At 39.6% G+C, this 15966-nt stretch overlaps 1 protein-coding gene across 2 annotated transcripts in view; it reads left to right on the top strand.

Annotated features, from left to right (window-relative positions):
- hdac4 (histone deacetylase 4) overlaps window positions 1-15966 on the top strand; it is a 162945-nt gene that overhangs the window by 138388 nt on the left and 8591 nt on the right. For both annotated transcript variants that reach the window (XM_057336386.1, XM_057336387.1), the window contains 2 exons: window positions 5394-5512; window positions 6960-7093. In XM_057336386.1, the coding sequence (XP_057192369.1) occupies window positions 5394-5512; window positions 6960-7093 (253 nt within the window). The remainder of the gene's footprint in view (window positions 1-5393; window positions 5513-6959; window positions 7094-15966) is intronic.

Here is a 15966-nt window from a genome sequence, read left to right on the forward strand (position 1 = left end):
TTAAGAAATGCCTCGGATCGAGGTGGATGTGAAACCATGTTAACTCAACAGGCTTCCCTAAGTCAGATTGGTTGGCTATTCATTCAAGCAGCGCTGTCATACTTTGGTTTGATTTGTGTGCGTTATGATCTGTGTGGTCCTGCCAGTGATTCATCTCTGTTTTTCAGTCCATTGGATTGAAGTAGGGGAATGATCATAACCGTCAGAAGCAACGGTAATAAAACCAGCAAATACGCTGACAGTCAGCAGAGACGAGCGTTTGGACGGCTCTCACCCGAAGCGGGATGCAGCGCCGTTCTGTAGCTCATAAATCTCAGCATCTTTGGCTTAATTAGTGAAGGTCTTTTTCATCTCGGCGTTGATGCCGTCTGATTCATGACTTTAAAGAAGAGTTTTCCACACGGGGTTGATAATTGATCGTGTGGTTTTGAGAGGAACGCTGCGTTTTTTTTTGTGGCACACTGAGTTGTGGAGGGAATGTGATGATGCAAGCAGTTTTGGCGAGCGTTGTGAAGTTTGCTCGTCTCAGTTAGAACATCAAAGACGAGGGCGGAAGGTTCTGGCTTCGCTGCTGTCATTCCGAGGACCCCTCTCGGTGTCTGTGGCTGTCCTCAGAATGCCTGTGGCCTGTATGTAGAAATGATCATTTGCCCGGGGCTAGACTGGAGGAAAGGGGAGTAGTCGGGCTTTGCTGTGGGCGTCCCGCTGCTGTTTCTGGCAGGTTGGGAGGTGTCACCTGTGATGGAAAGTGTGACCGTGTGGGTAAGACAGCAAAGCTGCCTTTCTTGCAGTGTCTGGGAATTAAACTCACATTAATAGATTTTCCAACCTAAGATCTTGACTAGACACATTTCACCCAAAAATCTAAATCGTCAGATCATTTAAGCATCCTCACATACCCTTGCTCTTTAATAAAATGTGTCGTGTTGAACTTTAAAAAAAGCACCAAATCATTTGTTGAGACTTTTTTAAAAAACAAAATGTAGGTGAGCCTTTCCTTTAACCCTGTCTTAGAAAAAGCTGGACTTTTAAAGTGGCTGGCGATGCTGTGAATAGTTTTGCTTTAATCCTGCAATTTTCGTGTTTATCCACTGTTTAAAAGACCTCGGCATGTACTAACACGACTCACTGTTGTCTGTCAAAACAATATCAAGAGATTTTTAGTTTGCTTTGGACGCCCCTTCGCTTGTGGTCCTTCCTGTCGACTGCCCACACAGACACCACTGCAATTCCTCCTACGACTCTGAAAACATCTACACGCCACGTGATGTCGCTTCAACCGGTTTTCTGTGACGCAGAACACTGTTCGATTCTCATCCGCCCTCAGCGTTAGACCCCCGTATAAGTCGGGCAGTCCAGTCAGCTGGCTTGGTGTGGGGCGCAGGGTGTAATTGAGGTGAGGTTAGCTGGTTTAGAATGGAAAGTATGAGGCACAGCTGTGGACTTTGGCCATCTTAGAAGCTGGGCCTTCTGCCCACCTGTGGCGAGAGGACAAGTGCCATATTCCAGAGACCAGTGAAGCTCCAACCACATCCAACTGTAGCTGAAGTGTATTGTGCAACTGGGCATAAACATACTGTGCAATACCAGTCAAAAGTTTGAGTCCTTTAGCTGAAATCTTATCTTTGGTTGAAAACCTCAAAAAGAAGCTGGTTGAAAAAATAGCAAGAGCACATTTTTGTAAATTCTAGGCAGGGCGTGGCTACTTTGATGGGGTTAAAAAGGACATTTTTTAATTGCATATTTCCCAGTTACATTTACAAATTTTCTATAATGGGGAAAATAATATTAGGGCAATTCCAGCGTTATGGATGTAACATTTTACATTATGGATGTGACGTAAAAACGTTCGGAGAATGTATTAGCAGTGTTGGGTAAGTTACTCTGAAAAAGTAATTAATTACTAGTTACTAATTACATATTCAATAGTGTAATTAGATTACTGTACAAATTACTCTCTCCAAAAAGTATTTAATTACTTGTTACTTTCTATATCCTACATCAACCTTGATTTAGTTAAGTGATTTAAGGATAGACATGAAAGGGCTCTTTTAATTCATTCAATCAAATAATATTAAACTACATAAAGTACTCTTATTAACTGACCAAAGTATTACAAATGTGAGAATTATACATTAAAGCTTTGAATTTTGATGTCAATTCCACTATTGCACACACATATTACACAAAGTATTTAGTTTAATTACATCAGAAGTAACTGTAATTAAATTACAGAAAAAATAAGAGTAATCCCTTACTTTACTTGTTCAAGGGGAAAGTAATTAAATTACAGTAGCTAATTACTTAGTAACTAGTTACACCCAACACTGTGTATTAGCTACCAATATACTGAACCATTTGTTTATATTTTACTAAACCCTTGTTGATAGAGTCTAAACATCAGAAAAATATCAGTCTATGCACAAGTTTTCTATTGTAAAAAAGGGAAATATACATGCGTTACGGATGTGACAAAAAGAACACCGTTTTCGGGAGGCGGGAGGATTTCTGTGAATTAAAATGCACAAACCTGAAGCAATAATACCCCAAAAAATGAAGAAGGGAGGACTCTTCATAAAACATAAAATAGTTACTTTATTTTCATGTGCCCATTTATGAGGAATATGTGCCGTTATGCATGTGACAATCCTGAAAATGACACTTACCTCACTATGAAAAATCACGCACTAAAAATAAAGCAAATGCTTTAAAAACTCGAAGAGAGACATCACATGGGTATTTGAAACGGCAAATGTTAATATCTTTGCTGTTAGTATAGTGAAAACCTTTGGTACTAGATTTTTTTCATGGTAAGGTTGACATTTTCACGGAATTGCTCATTACTAAAGATTACTGTAAGTACCTGATCCTAAAGTTTTGACCAGTAATGAATTGGAACTACATATTGCACACTAGGATTGGAGATGTTGTGCCCAAAAGTGATGTCCAGAGAGCATCATTTGTACAATGATTGCTTTTCATGCTTCCTCAGGTTTGAGTAAACCATCACAATATGAGGCATGTGGTACAAAATGGACAAAACATTCAACTCTAAAGATATTTATTGGACAAAATTATTTGTTGAAAAACAAACTATAGCATATCACGGAATGGTTTTTAATTCAAATATACAAAAATGTATAGAAAAACCAAAAGCTTGCAAGCAAACATTGCGCTGTTATTAATATTCGTTTATACTTGTTTATACTATGTCATTTTTTGCCAAGCCTCCTTTAATTCATCTCAGAGCTTCGGATAATGCTCCAAACACACCAATGCAAAATAAATACAAATCGTTTAATATATCTTCAATAATCAATTTGAATAAAAAGCGAAGACGTCAAATGGCCAAAGTTGGACGTCACTTTTGGAAATTATTGTATACCTAAAAATAAGTTTGCTTATGTAGTGTTTTGCATGTGGATCAATAACTTATAACTACCACTTACCATGTGGTGCGACCAATAATATCAGTAATTGTATTAAATTAAAAATACAATATATCCCATTTTTGTGGCTGAAATATGAATCTCTGATACATTATGCTTAAGTGAATGGTATTTTTAAAACATGTATGTCAGTTGTATGTGATTTTCAGGAAAAATGAGTTTGTTAATTTTGTCAATTTAAGAAAACTCAATAATAGAACAAAAATATGAGATGACCACTTACCAAACTCAAAGAAATGCAAGTGCTTTGTTTCTAAACACTTTGAATACTAAAGATTTGTAAAAAAAAATGTTAAGCATGTCAAGGAAAATAATTAATTTTAAGATAAATTATTGTCACACCACATGACATTTTTAGGGCTATGGCCAATTCATAGATAAAAAACACTAAAATCACTTAATGTTACATTTAAATCTGCGTTTACACCACATTCTTATTGTTTGAATAACTGCAATAGATATTATTATTTATTTGTATTTTAAAATTGACATGCCGAAAATCATTGACCCGAATACAGATTGGCAGAAATATGTTCAGGCCCTAATGATTCCACAGAGAACATCTACTGCAGACTCTTTGACCGGATCTTGGCCGTAGAGACAAAGCCTTACACAAATCAAGTGTATAGAGTCAACTACAGTACACCTACACTGTAGCAAACAGCGCCAAGCCTCTCGCCCCACCAAGCCCAGTTATATATCCAGCTGCAGTTCAGAGAGAAATCCGTGGTCTTAATATAGCCTCACAGCTGTGAGCCCTGAAAGAATGCAGGGCCCGGCTACAGCCGAGTCAGAATATCCTCCAGCCTAATCAACGTGCGTGTCGTCTTCTTCCGACGCGAGCTTTGATGACCCGTACAAAGACCGACTGGAGTTGCCAAGATCAACTGAACAGGAGGGTTCGTGCATATGTGAACTCACGAATGCGTGTTTTGTGTGCGTCTTACAGACAGGCGGCTGGGATTGTTTTCACGCCATGCACACACCCCAGTCATGTTGTCATACGACCTCTGTTGAGCTCTAGGCCGGCGAGTCCAACGGCTGTCTGCGCTAGAAGGCAAATTTGGGTTAGGAATCAAAACTTGACCACAGAATGGGCCGTTAAACCCACAGTCGTCCCATGAATCACTCAATGAATCTGTTCTTGTTTCTTGGAATCTAAATGTTTCTGCTCTTTCCGTGGCGGTTACTGGTATTTTGGGGAAGTTTAGACTAAATTTAACAGCACAATAGTGCCGTTTGACATTAATCTCCGAGTTGTTTGACATGAATGATTATTCACCCAAAAAAGACAGTTCTGTCATGGTTTACTCACCCTCGTGTCTTTCCAAAAAGGTTTGGCTTTTTTCTTGTGTGGAACACAAAAGATGATGTTCTGAGGAATCTCTTGTTTGTGTTTTACCATACAATGAAAGTGAATGGGGACTGGAGCTGTCAAGCTCCTATAATGTAAAAAAAACGCCGAAAAAACATTCAAATGTCTTTCTAGACGGGTTTGACTTTTTTTCTTCTGTGAAACCCAAAAGATGATGTTCTGAAGAATCTCTTGTTTGTGTTTTTCCATACAGTGAAAGTGAATGGGGACTGGAGCTGTCAAGCTTCAATAATGATCAAAAAACACCATAAAAACATGAAAATGTCAAAGTAATCCATCTAACTGAATTCTAAGTCTTTATCACATTTGTTATATTGAAATTTAAGAAATGTTGTTGACAAAATCTTGAAAATCTTTCTTGACAGCTGTGGTCACCATTCGCTTTCATTGTACAGAGAAGTGTAGGTTGGACATACTGCTATAAAAAACTCATTTGTGTTCCACAGAAGAAAGTTAGTCATACCGGTTTCTGAAAAACACGAGTTCGTAATTGAAGACAAAATTGTTGTTTTGAACGCACTGTTCCTTTAAGAAACTCGTGTAGTTTTTTTGTTTGTTTGCTTTTAAAGGACGGTGGTGATGCCAATAGCCAACGAGTTCGCTCCAGACGTGGTGCTGGTTTCTTCGGGCTTTGATGCTGTGGAGGGGCATCTGCCACCACTAGGAGGATACAAACTAACGGCCAAATGTGAGTATTCTCTGATTCCCTGTGTTCACGATGATTGTCATGGGATGAAGCAGTTTTTCCACTCCTAAGGCTACGGTGCTACAAAATGAGTCATTGACATGGAAGTCTGCCTTTGTCCAACTCCCTCTCTCTCGTATTTCGTGTCTCAAAGCTTTAGTCCAATTTATCATGCGCTAATGCCACAAAAACAAGAGACCACACTCTGCTGTGCAGTCTATTCCCAAAAGGGAGGTATTTTACAAGTTATTCTTTCTCAAACGTTCAGACCCCTGATGTTTTTTCTTTTTTGTTCCCATGCGTGCAGAGCATCGAGATGGCATTCTAGGCTTGCTTCTAAATCAAACATTCAGCGATTGTGAAACGCTTGGTATTGGGGTCCAGAAGGTTGCTTTTATCCTGTTAGAGGGCTTTACTTGCTTTTTAAGGCTCGACTCTTGTAGATTACATCTCGAAGCGAAGGCTGTCCGTACGTGAGTGCTTGAACGAATGCACACTATGTAAAAACACTGTTCTGCTTTCTCAGGGCGGGCGGACGTCTTTAAACATTTAGCCAGACTCGAAAGACAGACAGGTTATCCGCTGTGAATTTGTGCTGTTAAACATACTGATAAAACATACTTTAAATCAGATTCCTGCAAACGCTGATCTTAGAACAGCTCAATGACCTGTGACAGCATTGACTTTTTTCCCTTTTTTCTGCACGCTTATCTTAAAGAAAGATACGCACAAGGCAAGCACATTAAACGCATACCAGGGACGGAAATTAACCAGAGCCTGGGGCAAAAATGCTGCATATACAAAAATGTGTTTTTTTTTATCCAATTGATACTTTTTTGTATTTGTATTTATAATATATACAGTATATTATATGTATTTATTAGGATTGATTTTCACTACAATTATCTCCAAAATAATTTTATTAAATGTGATATCTATTGAATTGTTATAATATATTTTAAAATAAATGTTAAATAATGCTATCAGTCAAATTTCTTTTATACATTCTTTTATTTTTTATACAATATACTTGTATGTGTAATATTAACACAATATCAATAAGCATTTTATTCTGTATCCAGAGCTTCCTATGAGACCGTATGTGCTTTAGATGGTTCCTGTCGTGCCAGTGAAGAATTAAAAACAATTAAATGAATCTAAAGTGGCCCTAAATATGAATTTTCATTTAAAAGGTTTGGTGGGGTAAAGTCGGATGCGTATATTCAAACATGACATCAAACAAAAAGTTCAAAGGACGCCTGGAGCCAAAATACTAAAGCCACATATATTAAAATTAAACCTGCCTTGTATTATGTTAAGGCTCAGGAAATCCACAGCGCTGTCTTTTAAAAACAGAAAATGTGACGTAATATACGTTCTTTGATCACGGTCCAGCCGAGTTTCTGTGCGAGCTTTAACCCTCACTTGCATTTTCTCTCTTCATTGGCAGGTTTTGGCTACCTGACCAAGCAGCTGATGGGACTGGCCGGCGGTCGGCTGGTGCTCGCCCTGGAGGGAGGTCACGACCTCACGGCCATTTGCGATGCGTCTGAAGCATGCGTTTCTGCTTTGCTTGGAAACGAGGTAAGAGCTGACTTCAGATCAGATCAATCGCTGTTGCTGTTATACTGCCATAATATTATCCCACGTGTGAATCATATGGTGGACTTTAAGTACTTAAATCGTTAAATCAATAAATAATTAAATAGAAAATGTGCTCAAATCATTTTCAGAATAAATGAACACAGAAGTTGTAGTGTCAGAAAACAGTTTGTCGTCAAATATTTAGAATTGAATGCATGCACGGCATTGGACCTGAAGTGATGGTTTCATCATCTGGTCTCTCACACTGGCCCCAGGCCAGCGTTTCTCTATCCTCCCACCCAGCTCTAGTATAGGGTGTCACAGAGTTGATGTTTGACGGGGTGTGTAGTTACTCCCTTTTTCTTGGCCAACCACCAATGTTGAGCTGACAGAGTCATCTAGTGCACTATGAGGGTGGGAAGTAAAGAATAGCGGTTTACTGTCTGTACTCCACAAAACAAGACAAATGGAGCATTAGAGCATCATTCATCCACTTGTCTCTGTATCAGAGTCAGAATCATGTTTGCTTTCTTCTCATCTCATCTTTCTCTCTCTCTTTCTCTTTCTCTTTGTCGATATACTTTTTTCTCATGTTTATTCAGGGCTTTGTATCTCTGAATCAAATATGCCTTCGTTTTGGCTTTGTTCCGAAACCTTTTGAGCTGCCTTGTTGTCTGCTAAGGCAACATAATAAGTTAAATGGAAGAAAATGTTTTGTCTTGGTATCTGTTTTCTTGAGTTCATTTGGCAGTACTGTAACTTGGACTTGAGGTATAAAGTAATTTTTTTGCCTCCATTAAATACGAATTGTTTGAGACCTCATGCTGACTTTTCTTGGAGGATCTACTGACAGAAATGCAATATAATATTCATAACTCTGTCTATTTATTACTATTGTCCATAGTAATAATTCATAACTACAGTATGTCTTCAGAGGTGTATAAAGACTTTGCATAATGAAGCGTTATGTTTTTATTTTCTTAGAATGAGTTATTTCTGTCTACATACACCGCAGGTCCCCTTGCATAGAATTCGTCATGTTGTTTCTACAGTCGCCCTAAACAGACAAACTGCTCTACAGAGCGTGTTTCATAAATACATTAACTCCTTCGTAAAGAAGTGAAAACGTGGCAACATCCTAGTCCTGTGTCAGCCACCATAGTGCTTCGAAAGAGATGGGTGAGCGGTGGAGTGCGCTGTTGTTTGCGATTCGCAACGTTACCACTAGATGCTGCTAAATTTCGCCCCAAAAATGTAAACTATCATTTACTCACACTCAAGGGGTTTCAAACATGAATAAATGTTGTTGTTCTACTGAACGCAAATAAAAAAATACAACAAAACAACGCACATCGACTTGAAACGGGTGCTCAACCAACCGAATCATATCGGAAAAATGGCACACCTAAATTAAACTATCACAAAAAAAACGATCACATTTTTAAAATGGACTTTCACAAAATGTGCATGTCAGATGAAAAAATGCTATACTTTTTAAACATAAATACCTGTATATGACTTGCTCTGCTTTGGAGTGCCTCCATGTAGCGCGTGCACGACTTTACGTACTCCGTAATCACGTTGGAAAGATCACGCGAGCAGTGTGACGTAATCGGAAGTACCGACCCAGTGTTTACGAATGTGGGGAAAGAAGACCGTTCAAAAGTTCTTGGATGTTGAATGACACGGTATATGTCTTTGTGCAAGACTGTTGTTTAAAACGGTCAGTTCGTGTGCATATCAGGGATGTTTAAATCTTTTGAAATGTACGTCACACGTAACCTTTCCAACTGGATTGCGTAAAACGTCGTGGACGCACATCCTGGAGGACCTCCGAGGCAGTGCAAGCCATATATTTGTGTTTAAAAAGTGTACAATTTTTTGTTTTCTTGGAAAATGACAAATCGTTTTGCGAAATTTGGTCCTTAACCAACAGCCCCCCGTTTAAGATAAGAACCCTGGAAAGCTTTTCTCTTATTTTCGACAGAAGAAATAAACACACGGACGGCTTGTGTGGCATGTGGGTGAGTGAATTATCACAGAATTTTTATTTTATAGTGAACTACTCCTTTAAGCACACAGGCTCTGTTTTTTTTCCATACAAGATTTTGCTAAACACAAAGAAATATATTTGGAAGAATGTGGGAATCCAAACACTTCTGGGGCACTTTTGACTACCATAATAGGAAACAAAATGACTGGTTGTCAGTATTGCCCCAAAACTGTTTGGTTGCCAGCACTCTTCAAAATATATATTTTTTGTGTTCGACAGAGTAAATGACAGAATTTCATTTTGTGGCGAACTTTCCCTTTAAAAATAGAAGAGTAGGTCATATAGTATCCAATCTATTTGACAGAGTCTTAAGTGAATTGACAGGCCTTCAAACTGCAGAAAATCTATTTTTGAGGGAGTGACATAGCAGCCCGGTGTCACGCCCTCACTGCCTTTATTTTTAATTGGATGAGGAGTGAACCTGCTGAATCCATCCACACAGACCCAGCGAGGCTCTTAAACTCGTTCGATAGCATCCCACCCCCCACCAACAGAGTCCGGTGTGTGCGGATCTGACTTTATACGGCTTGACAAATCATTTTGCCACTTTTAGCGTCAGATGAGAGAACTGAGGCCGGGTTTCTGGTGTTTTTGTGGCTCTTGAGACAAGCTTGTAAATACATTCCTGGAACAGTAAAAGATCCGATGGCTCTGCTCCATGTGGATTTCAGGGGATGAGAGGAAACGAAACAAAACAAAACAGTTAGGCCGGGCGATGAAGGTTTGTAAGGGATGTTGTTTGTTTGTGCATCCGTGTGACCTTGGGGTTCCTTGAACATGTCAAAAAGCAGAAAGCAAAATGTTGTTTAATCTGCGAACTGAATGAACGTCATTAGCCTTGTTTAGTAAACTACAATGGCCAAATATATTTGAATTTGTATGAAAGTGTATCCATAGTGTTTTGAAGATAGGAGAGGAGGGCAGGCTTTTTTTGCTTACCCACAAGTCATTCTGTGCCTCTACAGCCTCACCAGAAAATCTATACGCTAACGTAACTGGATGCGTTTGCTTCAGAAAGGAACTGAGCATTGCCGGCCTTAATGCAATAACCGTAATCGGTTTACCTGAGCCAGCGTACAAGTATGCCTGTGACGGGTCATTGGAACAGCAGCGGCAGACTCCGAGTCTGCGGGCCGGTCTGGCGCTGCCTTCATCTTCCGTCTGCCCCCTGGGAAGGTTTGTTGTCATGCAGGAAAAGTAGAGAGAGGTATTGAGCGTTTAAAACAGCTCAGTAAGAGCCTGTTTGATTGTGTAAATCCAGTTTCAGCCGCCTATCGAGTGCACTCCCCGGAGAGGTGTTCTGAGGGGAGTATCCCGCACCGTTCCTCTCTTCCCTTTTAGCTTTCAGGTTCCAGCTGAAAGCGGTTAGTTTCACACCTCACGCAGACAAGGTCACTGACAGGGAAAGGGACAGAGACGGACTTCAAATAATCAAAGGAAACTGGGAAATAGATCGTACGGAGGAATCTCGTGTCATGAAGTCACAGTGAAACTCTATGACAACAACAATCGCTGCTTGAACAAAGAACGATTTCAAGCCCCAAACACTGACTTGTGGGTTTTAAATGTGTATATGCAAAAGTGTAAACACTTGGGGACCTTGTTGTTTAGGGAAAGGATTTGAAAACAATACCATTATCATCTCAGTGTAAAAGACAAAAATGTGAAAAATGGTGATGTCATGGACATGCACATTGCATGTTAAGTCTGTAGGCATGCTTGAGGACTAGGGTTGGGCCAAAACGGCATCGGACGATGGCTACAGTGAAACATCGCGATGGATCATGACATCGCCCTGGGCCGTTATAAAGTGAGGCGCGACTAGGCAAGAGTTGCGCAGAGACACATATTCAATAAAAGAGTTATAAAGTGAGGCGCGTCTTCTTTATACAACACGAGCTGCGCAGACACGCGTCTTATACAGTTATAAAGTCAGGTGGGTCTGCGCAAACTGCGCGTTCTCTTTATACAGCGCGAGCTCCACAGTTATTCTGATGTTATATTCAATAAAAGAGTTATAAAGTGAGGGGCGTCTTTTATCTGCGCAGACACGCGTCTATGAAGTCTGTGGATGTTAAGATACCAAAGCTCGGAGTGTAATCAGTATTTCAGGAAACAGGTGTTTTATCGTCGCATTAAAGGCCGAGGTGAAGCATCGGGCAGCGAGGAGAGGACGTAACTAGACTTTGAGAATTTTGGAAAGCGTGTTTTTGCGCGTTTGAACGTACACCTCGTGGGAGAACAGGTGCTCAACCAAACCTTCGGTCGGTTACAAGAAATGTAAGTCAAGCACCATATAGTCCCAGCTGAGGATGGATGATTGAGCCGGTTTACAGCGACTGGTCATTATATTGAGCGTTTAACTGCCCGGGCCGGTGTGAGAAAAACACTTCCACTTTTACGGGCGGTGGAGAGACGGAGACGCTGTTATAATGAGGATTGTGTTTCCTTTGAAAATGAGTCTGATCAGGGGAGACTAGTGGTAAATTCTCCCGCAGTGTTTTTAACATTACGGTGAGTAGGCTAATCAAAGGTTCGATTGGTTATATTATGCTCTCCTCTGACGTCATTCGGCCCTACACCCGTGACTCATTGATGGATGTGTGCAAGCAGATTTTGTTCTCCAAATTGTGGTCATTAGCAATTATATGATAAACAACGTCCTAATAGGCTAATTGTTGCCAGTCACCAATAAATCCCTCCCTGCATTTACCCGAGAGCTACAGTAAACATGTAAGCTTTTACCTTTGATGCCTGAGGTGGATTTTCTAGAATCATCTGTTTCGTAAAGCAAAAAGGCTGTTTGCTAGGTCACTGCATTCAGTTAATACAAGTTTACAGTTTGAGATTTACATAAATTGTAATCAGCGGTATAGTCACTCTTTGTCTGAAATTCGTGTATTTCTTTTCTGGCCTCTTATTGGCTGCTGATTATTCATTATTTTTAATTATTCCTAAATGTTAAAGAATATGTATTAAAAATATAAAATGTTAAATGTTATTAAAATATTTATTTCAATCATTTTTTGTAATTAAATTGTATTAATGTTTTTTCTTTACTAATTAGTCCAAGCCATTCATTATAAAGAAACATGTTATTAACAAATATAACTTTTTTAAATTAAAATATTATTTTAATCATTTATTTTGTTTTTGAGATGTAATTGTATTTGAATTCATGATTTTTATTCATTATTCAGTCCAAGCCATTTAAAGACACATTTTTATTTAAAAAATGATACAATTCATTTTTTTAGTAAATTATTATTTTAATATTTTTTTGTTTCTTGTAATTAAAGTGTATTAATACTTGCACAATTCATTTTTTGTCTACTAAACTTATTTCAGATAGCCTATGCCTATAGATCAAAAGGTTTGTGAGGTCATGAGAAACATTTCACTCAAGTGAACCTACATTTTTAAAAATAGATGTGATGTTATACTATATGATGACAAATGTGACATATAACCCTAAATATGGTTGCTACAGTCCCACCTTTAAAGGAGGTGAAAAAGGTCACGAGGCCATTGATGTCAGATTTTGCATATTTTGTTTTGGAGATCCTTCCTGGATCCAGTAGATATGACCTGTACTTGTGTGAATGGAATACCTGCCAGGGGATTTACCAACATGGCTGCAGTGAAATGACTTCTTTTTAAAACATTAGACAAGTCATGTACATTTTTTTGAAGAATAACAACACTCGGTTCTCTAAATGTAAGCTGAAGTGATTTTTCCTCTGATTGTTTTGGTTCTCTGCACCGTTGTTGCGTGTTCTTTCTGTAACCTTATTTCGCATGTTGGCTCGCCTTCACCTATACATATGTTTGAAGGACATGCCCCATTCTGACAAGATTTATATTACCGCAGACGGGTTGACAGAACCCGTCTCAACAAAAGCTCTTCTTTCTCCTTGAGAATGTGAAGCCCCTCACGCTAAAGCCGCCAGGGGGGAATTCAAATAAATCCCACTGTCATGGTGGGTGCCGGCAACTGGCATGTGTTTGGTCCCTGCCAGGCAGCTTGGCATACACTGACAGGACCTATTACAAGTTTATAGAAACGCGGCAGGGCCGTCCATCACGGTGACGGACAGATCGGACCCCCACGGCCAGTGCCAGGGCAGGAGGGTCGCGCTCGCAGCGGGGTTGGAGAGCTGAGGGGCCGGGGGGATTCCTGAGGGAGCGCTCCAGGGGGACGAGCGGTGACCTACAATCAAACCTCACAGCGGAAAAGTGTGACGGGTTGACCAGCTGGTCTCACACACACACACAGATTTTCATTCCTCCACTTGGGATTTTTGCTGCATTTAGGACACATGTGAATGACGGACAATTACAAGTAGGAAATATAAAGAATTTTACATATAATCAATGTCAGAGTAGTAAATAATAGAACGTTTTAGTTTTCCATGTTAGTTTTTTGTAATTTAGTTTAAAAGTATAGTTCATCCAGAAATAAAAATTCATCATTTAATCACCCTCATGTCATTCCAAACCTGTATGAAGAAGATATTTTGAAGAATGTTGGTCAAAATTAACATTGGTCCCTATTGTCTTGTATTGTATTGTATTGTATTTCTCAAAATATCTTCTTTTTGTGTTCCAAACAGGTTTTGAACAACATAAGGGTGCATAAATAATGACAGAATTGTTTTTGGGTGATCATCCCTTTAATTTAATGTACTACTTAGTGTACTGCTAAGAGTGGACTTGAAGGAGTGTATTGCCAAGTTGTTCTAATAAAGTGAATGTCAATGAGATGTGACCCTCCATCAACATCACTGGAGGCAGAAGGTGAGCGATATCTTCTCTGAATGGTCGTGATGCGTGCGTTAGATCTCTCTCGTGTTTAGTGCGTCGGTCTGCCAGTGGCTGAACAAGGCTCTTTTGTCCGGCGTGAGAGCTTTGTCTCTGCCAGCTCTGGATCTTGAGCTTTTACTTTCCTCCTGACACGCGAGGTACTGGAAGTCCGTGGCAGTCCTCCACTAGTTCAGGAACACACTTTTGTATGCACAACCTCTACGAAAGGGGATTTCTGACTTGTGGTTAGTACGTTGAGCTTTAGTGCTCATGTAGGCAGTGCGAGTTCCAATTTGGCTCATGTCATTTCCTGATTCATTTCTCATCCTTTTCTCTAAGCATCTCCTTTATTTTCACTACTTTACTCTACAAACAGGAGAAGCAAAATGGCTGCCATCCACAATTTTTTTTGTTGGCTTCTGTGAGATTCATTTGTAATGTTTTTAGGTGTTTGAATTTTTGTATAGAATTGAACTGAGATATTGAATGTGACTCATCCTACAATATCTGAACTAAGTCTTTTTGTCTGCAAACTATTGTTAGTTTTACTGTGTTCTTTTTTTGTTGTTGGTCTTTTACTGCTTTATAAAGTTCCCTCTTACTGAGCGTTCCCACGAAACGGGACTTGCGCGAATGAATCGCGCTATTCACACGTAGTTGGACGCATGAACATTTTGAGTTTACTCGCGTCATTCGCACGTGAAATTCAACAGACGCAAGCTCGAAAAAATAAAATGGCGTCCGAAACGCCCGTTGGAGCATAGTTTTGTATAAATGTAAGTTTCATTTTCACTTTCAACAACTTCTGATTGCATTTCTAGCTAGAAATTAGTATTGTAGTTTTTAAATATGTGAATAGTTATTGCAAAGACACTCTCTGTTTATAATTCAAATAGACTTCAGTTGCGCTGCTTATCTGTTTCTCTGGGCTGCCTTCATGCCCAGACGCTGCACGTCACTACTAGAGCAAGCTCCTGATTGGTTAACGCGGCGCGAATCTTTGCCAAAGTTCAGATTTTTCAACTCGCGCGAATCACGCGTCAGACGCCCGAAACGCTCAATTCGCGCGAATCGCGTCATTCGCGCCACCTCATTCGCGCGAATCGCGCTGCAAGGAGGTCTATCGCGTCTTTGCATTGACTTAACATGTAAATCACTCGAGCTTAACGCTTCATTCGCGTCTGGTGGGAACACACAGTTAGGGTTTAGCTTTCTTAATTCCATTCTTAAATGTATTTTATGTTAAAATGATCTTTCAGGGACTTATTCATATTCACTTTTTTTCATACAGAAGGTTTCATTAAACCTTTAATGTTGTCAATACTATAACAAGTTGTACTATGTGCAACAAAAATGTTCGTTTTGGGGGAAAATGTGTTATTCGAATTATAGTTTCTATTTTTTAGGGATGCCCGATAACAAGCTCATGTACTCATTCTCGAAAAAATACACCGATACCAAAGACCAATACCTCACGCGATGTAACTGACAGAACTGACTGAAAGCACATACAATTATTTCTTTTTTCACAACTTGAGGTGGAGTTGTTTGTAATAAAGCTATTCTATTTTTATTAGTCTCACTGTGTTTTGCTTGGAAAATTGCCACCTCACCCAAAAAAAATACAGGTAAAGGCATCGGTATCGGCGAGTACCAGAAAATATATTGGTACTCGTACTTGGTCTTTAAAAAATAGCATCGGTGCATCCCTACTTTTTTATTTTGTTGTTTTTATTTGATTTAAATGTCATGACATTATCGTTACATCCGAAATGCAGAGGGGTTTGATGGATCTGTCTGTCATGTAGCCGCAGGATTAAATCCTCCCTCTCTTCCTCTTCACCTCCGGCCCTCGCACCCTCATCTTATTTGTTTTAATTAAAGCAAAACGTCCAGCTCGGCCGATCGCTCCACTCGCTAACACCGCCCTAGTTTCATGCACTTTCTATTTCTCTCTTTTTCACGCAAATGGTTTGTGAAGGAGGAATGACAGGATGCATGCCTTTCCTCAGCCTTT

This window comes from Triplophysa rosa, linkage group LG6, assembly GCF_024868665.1.
Source record: "Triplophysa rosa linkage group LG6, Trosa_1v2, whole genome shotgun sequence".
Taxonomy (NCBI): domain Eukaryota; kingdom Metazoa; phylum Chordata; class Actinopteri; order Cypriniformes; family Nemacheilidae; genus Triplophysa; species Triplophysa rosa.